Source organism: Staurois parvus, unplaced genomic scaffold, assembly GCF_062004578.1.
Source record: "Staurois parvus isolate SC_StPar_1 unplaced genomic scaffold, SC_StPar_1.0 ptg003253l, whole genome shotgun sequence".
Taxonomy (NCBI): Eukaryota; Metazoa; Chordata; class Amphibia; order Anura; family Ranidae; genus Staurois; species Staurois parvus.
Genome location: NW_028321049.1, coordinates 161,270 through 168,443, shown reverse-complemented (window position 1 = coordinate 168,443; position 7,174 = coordinate 161,270). Strand labels below are relative to the sequence as shown.

At 51.9% G+C, this 7,174-nt stretch overlaps 1 protein-coding gene across 1 annotated transcript in view; it reads right to left on the bottom strand.

The window, feature by feature from the left end:
• Positions 1 to 2,263: 2,263 nt before the first annotated feature.
• Positions 2,264 to 7,174, bottom strand: part of LOC149428417 (talin-1-like) — a gene marked incomplete at its 3' end in the record, with an annotated part of 143,341 nt that continues 138,430 nt past the window's right edge. The window contains 6 exon segments of the mRNA XM_089667438.1: positions 2,264 to 2,380; positions 3,072 to 3,197; positions 3,407 to 3,590; positions 6,207 to 6,313; positions 6,315 to 6,374; positions 6,447 to 6,593. Coding sequence (XP_089523564.1) covers positions 2,264 to 2,380; positions 3,072 to 3,197; positions 3,407 to 3,590; positions 6,207 to 6,313; positions 6,315 to 6,374; positions 6,447 to 6,593 — 741 coding nt within the window.

Sequence of the window (7,174 nt, the reverse complement as noted above, 5' to 3'; positions counted from 1 at the left end):
CCAGCGCCATACAGGCCATCCTTGAGGGTTCTTCTCTCCTTATCTAACGAGGCTCGGTTACCCTCCATTGTAGCTGACAGCTTTCCCAATGGATCTGATTCCAGTCCTTGATTCACAGAACAACCGTCCTGGACCACCAGGTATGCTGCAAGACCAGTGACCACCCACCTTACAGACACTGGGGAAAAAGCTGAAGTACTTCTGTGTAGGAGGAGTTATATAGGGAGGGCCTTCCTGTTCCATCTGTCAGTCCATTCACCTATAGGTGGTGCAAGACCTACACAACCATGGACAGCCTGTTGTGTGTCCCGGGATGTACAGTGCGCGTCCCAACTGAACTCACCACCCACATGGGCATCGAGAAATATTCCCCCCCAACTACAACCACATGGGCATCGAGAAACATTCCCCCCCAACTACAACCACATGGGCATCGAGAAACATTCCCCCCAACTAAACTCACCACCCACATGGGCATCGAGAAACATTCCCCCCCCCAACTAAACTCACCACCCACATGGGCATCGAGGAAACATTCCCCTCAACTACAACCACATGGGCATCGAGAAATATTCCCCCCAACTAAACTCACCACCCACATGGGCATCGAGAAATATTCCCCCCAACTACAACCACATGGGCATCGAGAAACATTCCCCCCCAACTAAACTCACCACCCACATGGGCATCGAGAAATATTCCCCCCCAACTAAACTCACCACCCACATGGGCATCGAGAAATATTCCCCCCAACTACAACCACATGGGCATCGAGAAACATTCCCCCCCCCCAACTAAACTCACCACCCACATGGGCATCGAGAAACATTCCCCCCCCAACTAAACTCACCACCCACATGGGCATCGAGAAATATCCCCCCCCCCCCAACTACAACCACATGGGCATCGAGAAACATTCCCCCCCAACTACAACCACATGGGCATCGAGAAACATTCCCCCCCAACTGAACTCACCACCCACATGGGCATCGAGAAACATTCCCCCCCAACTGAACTCACCACCCACATGGGCATCGAGAAATATCCCCCCCCAACTACAACCACATGGGCATCGAGAAACATTCCCCCCAACTACACCCACATGGGCATCGAGAAACATTCCCCCCCAACTACAACCACATGGGCATCGAGAAACATTCCCCCCAACTACACCCACATGGGCATCGAGAAACATTCCCCCAACTACAACCACATGGGCATCGAGAAATATTCCCCCCAACTACACCCACATGGGCATCGAGAAACATTCCCCCCAAACTACACCCACATGGGCATCGAGAAATATTCCCCCCAACTACACCCACATGGGCATCGAGAAACATTCCCCCCAACTACACCCACATGGGCATCGAGAAACATTCCCCCCAACTACAACCACATGGGCATCGAGAAACATTCCCCCCAACTACACCCACATGGGCATTGAGAAACATTCCCCCCAACTACAACCACATGGGCATCGAGAAACATTCCCCCCAACTACACCCACATGGGCATCGAGAAACATTCCCCCAACTACAACCACATGGGCATATGAAAAATATTCCCCCCCAACTACAACCACATGGGCATCGAGAAACATTCCCCCCAACTACACCCACATGGGCATCGAGAAACATTCCCCCCAACTACAACCACATGGGCATCGAGAAACATTACCCCCAACTACAACCACATGGGCATCGAGAAACATTCCCCCCAACTACAACCACATGGGCATCGAGAAACATTACCCCCAACTACAACCACATGGGCATCGAGAAACATTCCCCCCAACTACAACCACATGGGCATCGAGAAACATTCCCCCCAACTACAGCCACATGGGCATCGAGAAACATTCCCCCCAACTACAACCACATGGGCATCGAGAAACATTCCCCCCCAAACTACAACCACATGGGCATCGAGAACCATTCCCCCAACTACAACCACATGGGCATATGAAAAATATTCCCCCCCAACTACAACCACATGGGTGTCAAAAAATATTCCCCCCCAACTACAACCACATGGGTGTCAAAAAATATTCCCCCCCAACTACAACCACATGGGTGTCAAAAAATATTCCCCCCCAACTACAACCACATGGGTGTCAAAAAATATTCCCCCCCAACTACAACCACATGGGTGTCAAAAAATATTCCCCCCCAACTACAACCACATGGCCGACCAAAATAAATACATGGCCATTTGAAATAAATTCCCGGACTACAGACACGGCCATCCCAGCTAAACTCACCGCCAGCTCCTGCCGTATGTGCTCTATGGTGGCCTCCAATGCCCGGGTGCCCTTGGTGGCCTCGTCTTCCACGGCTTTAACAGTTTTTAGGAGAGATGTCACATTGGTCACCATAACCTGGAAGCACAGAATTTGTGAGAAGGGCATTGGTTGCCGGCAAAGACCTCCCATCCCCCATAACCCTCATCATCTCTTCTCCCATCCCCCATAACCCTCATTATCTCTTCTCCCATCCCCCATAACCCTCATCATCTCTTCTCCCATCCCCCATAACCCTCATCATCTCTTCTCCCATCCCCCATAACCCTCATTATCTCTTCTCCCATCCCCCATAACCCTCATCATCTATTCTCCCATCCCCCATAACCCTCATCATCTCTTCTCCCATCCCCCATAACCCTCATCATCTCTTCTCCCATCCCCCATAACCCTCATCATCTCTTCTCCCATCCCCCATAACCCTCATCATCTCTTCTCCCATCCCCCATAACCCTCATCATCTATTCTCCCATCCCCCATAACCCTCATCATCTCTTCTCCCATCCCCCATAACCCTCATTATCTCTTCTCCCATCCCCCATAACCCTCATCATCTCTTCTCCCATCCCCCATAACCCTCATCATCTCTTCTCCCCATCCCCCATAACCCTCATCATCTCTTCTCCCATCCCCCATAACCCTCATCATCTATTCTCCCATCCCCATAACCCTCATCATCTCTTCTCCCATCCCCCATAACCCTCATTATCTCTTCTCCCATCCCCCATAACCCTCAATATCCCTTGTCCCATCCCCCTTGATACCCCACCTTGGCGGAGTTCTTCAGTTGGTACACGGAGGGGTCATCGCTGGACTTTCCGGCTGCCGCCTTGGTGGCACTGATGAGGTCACCCAATGCCTTGGCCACATCTTTAACAGCATTAATGAGCACCACCTGAGTAGACCAAAAAGAGGGTAAAATCAGAGGGGTGTGTCCAGGTCAGCTGATACAGAACCAAACATCTTAACAAACTGACGGGAACCTTGGAAGGGCAGAGGAGGGTCTGCCACACCACATATCAAGGTGTCCTTAATGTCCAATCACACTGACTTTTCCTGAACTCAGCAGGTACCTGGAAGGTCAAAGAGAGTCCTGAGTCCTACCTGAGTCTCGGGGTCTTCTGAGCCCAGACTGGCCGCCCCCAGTTTAACGTTCTCGGCTAGTCGTGTGATGGTGGTCACCGAAGACTGGGCGGCCTGAGCCAACTTCTCCTGGCTGGAGGTGGCGTTCTGGACAAGAACCTTTGTGTCCTCCACCAGAGCCTTCGCTGTCTTCAGGATTCCTTCCCTGGAGGAGCATCAAAAAGAAGGTGAGACCTCCACCTACCTCCTCACCAACCAACATTCACCAAAAGGTAAGACATCCACCTACCTCCTCACCAACCAACATTCACCAAAAGGTAAGACATCCACCTACCTCCTCACCAACCAACATTCACCAAAAGGTAAGACATCCACCTACCTCCTCACCAACCAACATTCACCAAAAGGTAAGACATCCACCTACCTCCTCACCAACCAACATTCACCAAAAGGTAAGACATCCACCTACCTGCTCACCATTCACCAGAAGGTGAGACATTCACCAAAAGGTAAGACATCCACCTACCTCCTCACCATTCACCAGAAGGTGAGACATTCACCAAAGGTAAGACCTCCACGTACCTCCTCACCAACCAACATTCACCAAAAGGTAAGACCTCCACCTACCTCCTCACCAACCAACATTCACCAAAAGGTAAGACCTCCACCTACCTCCTCACCAACCAACATTCACCAAAAGGTAAGACATCCACCTACCTGCTCACCATTCACCAGAAGGTGAGACATTCACCAAAAGGTAAGACATCCACCTACCTCCTCACCATTCACCAGAAGGTGAGACATTCACCAAAGGTAAGACATCTACCTACCTCCTCACCAACCAACATTCACCAGAAAGTGAGACATCCTCCACGTTTCCCAACCCCTTACAGTAATTTCCAGGTGCCAGGGAAACCCTGCTAAAATGAAATCATCTGGGGTCAGTGGGAAGAATGTCCCTTACATTGGGGGGGTCAGTGGGAAGAATGTCCCTTACATTGGGGGTCAGTGGGAAGAATGTCCCTTACATTGGGGGTCAGTGGGAAGAATGTCCCTTACATTGGGGGTCAGTGGGAAGAATGTTCCTTACATTGGGGGTCAGTGGGAAGAATGTCCCTTACATTGGTGGTCAGTGGGAAGAATGTCCCTTACATTGGGGGTCAGTGGGAAGAATGTCCCTTACATTGGGGGTCAGTGGGAAGAATGTCCCTTACATTGGGGGTCAGTGGGAAGAATGTCCCTTACATTGGGGGTCAGTGGGAAGAATGTCCCTTACATTGGGGGTCAGTGGGAAGAATGTCCCTTACATTGGGGGTCAGTGGGAAGAATGTCCCTTACATTGGGGGGTCAGGGGAAGAATGTCCCTTACATTGGGGGTCAGTGGGAAGAATGTCCCTTACATTGGGGGTCAGTGGGAAGAATGTCCCTTACATTGGGGGTCAGTGGGAAGAATGTTCCTTACATTGTGGGTCAGTGGGAAGAATGTCCCTTACATTGGGGGTCAGTGGGAAGAATGTCCCTTACATTGGGGGTCGGTGGGAAGATTGTCCTTACATTGGGGGTCAGTGGGAAGAATGTCCCTTACATTGGGGGTCAGTGGGAAGAATGTCCCTTACATTGGGGGTCAGTGAGAAGAATGTCCCTTACATTGGTGATCAGTGGGAAGAATGTCCCTTATATTGGGGGGTCAGTGGGAAGAATGTCCCTTACATTGGGGGTCAGTGGGAAGAATGTCCCTTACATTGGAGGTCAGTGGGAAGAATGTCCCTTACATTGGTGATCAGTGGGAAGAATGTCCCTTACATTGGGGGTCAGTGGGAAGAATGTCCCTTACATTGGGGGTCAGTGGGAAGAATGTCCCTTACATTGGGGGTCAGTGGGAAGAATGTCCCTTACATTGGTGATCAGTGGGAAGAATGTCCCTTACATTGGGGGTCAGTGGGAAGAATGTCCCTTACATTGGGGGGTCAGTGGGAAGAATGTCCCTTACATTGGGGGGTCAGTGGGAAGAATGTCCCTTACATTGGTGATCAGTGGGAAGAATGTCCCTTACATTGGTGGTCAGTGGGAAGAATGTCCCTTACATTGGTGGTCGGTGGGAAGAATGTCCCTTACATTGGTGGTCAGTGGGAAGAATGTCCCTTACATTGGGGGTCAGTGGGAAGAATGTCCCTTACATTGGGGGTCAGTGGGAAGAATGTCCCTTACATTGGGGGTCAGTGGGAAGAATGTCCCTTACATTGGGGGTCGGTGGGAAGAATGTCCCTTACATTGGGGGTCAGTGGGAAGAATGTCCCTTACATTGGGGGTCAGTGGGAAGAATGTCCCTTACATTGGGGGTCAGTGGGAAGAATGTCCCTTACATTGGTGATCAGTGGGAAGAATGTCCCTTACATTGGGGGGGTCAGTGGGAAGAATGTCCCTTACATTGGTGGTCAGTGGGAAGAATGTCCCTTACATTGGGGGGTCAGTGGGAAGAATGTCCCTTACATTGGGGGGTCAGTGGGAAGAATGTCCCTTACATTGGGGGTCAGTGGGAAGAATGCTCCTTACATTACAATGGAAAGATGGGAGGTCAATCAATCACAGCTCACGGAACCCCTATGCAACCTCTGGAAGCACCACGGGTTTCCACTGAACCCTGGCCGATAATATCAACTATAACTGATCACCCCTCCCCCACTGACAATCCAGACAGATCAATACTCTGGATGAAGGTGTTCCTGGGGAATTGGGTGATCATGTGAAGTGTTTGCTCTGTGTAGTACACTACATACAGAATACTCCATATACCAGTATATATTCCTCATGCTGGCCTTACCGATGATCTGCGAAGGTCTCGGCGTTCTCTCGGTTCAGTGTGCCGGCCGTGGCAAACATGATGGTTGTGTCGAGGTCGGCGATGATACCGGAGACGGCGCTGGCGGCGGGTGATACAAGCCTGAGTGCCACGGTTTCCAGCTTGGAGAGCGGCCAGGACGTGTGACACCTAGGAGCAGACAGTTAGGACACGGACCGTACAAGGAGACATTGTGAAGATCCGAGGGGGACCCCGCCTCACCTTCTCAGACACGCGCCGCGCACAATCGATCAGCTCCTTCTTGGTATAACTGTCCGTCGGGCAGCACTGCAGAGCTCCAGCTTTGGTGACCAACTGAGAGCAGCCATGACCCAGCTCCTGCACCCGCTGCTTGATGTGGGATCCAATCTGGTCAGAGAAGAGATAGGAGGAGGGATCAGGTGATCTGCTCAGCTAAACCAACCAGAAAAGACTATTGGCCGTGTCAGTCACATCCTGGATACAGAAACCAGATCTAGGGAGGATGAGATGTTATGATCAAGAATTAGACACACGTTGCCGGAGGGCGGAGCCTAACTATGGCGGCAGCGGAGAGCTCGTGGTAGGAGCTCCCGGCCCGGAGCCCCTCCGACTGATCCCCTTTTTTTTTGACCCACAAAATTCCCCTAAAGTATGGAGCCCTAGAAGCCTGAGACCTACCTCGGACAGGCGGGCTCCCTCGGTTGAGCGGCGGCCCGCGGGAGGAAGAGCTGGGAGAGGTGGAGACGCTGAGTGCGGTTGCCGGGAAACAAGGAGGCGCGGCTGGGACATGTGACCGGCCGCAGTGCATCCCTGGGAGGCGAGGAAGCCGGCCGGCCGGCTGGAGGCTGATGGGGAACCGGAGAGATATCGTCCTGTTGGACGACTAGCCACTGTTGGAGCCCTGTGGGGGTGAACTGAAGAACTGCCTGCTCAACAAGAAAATGGAGGAAAGTCCTGGAGGGTCCCCT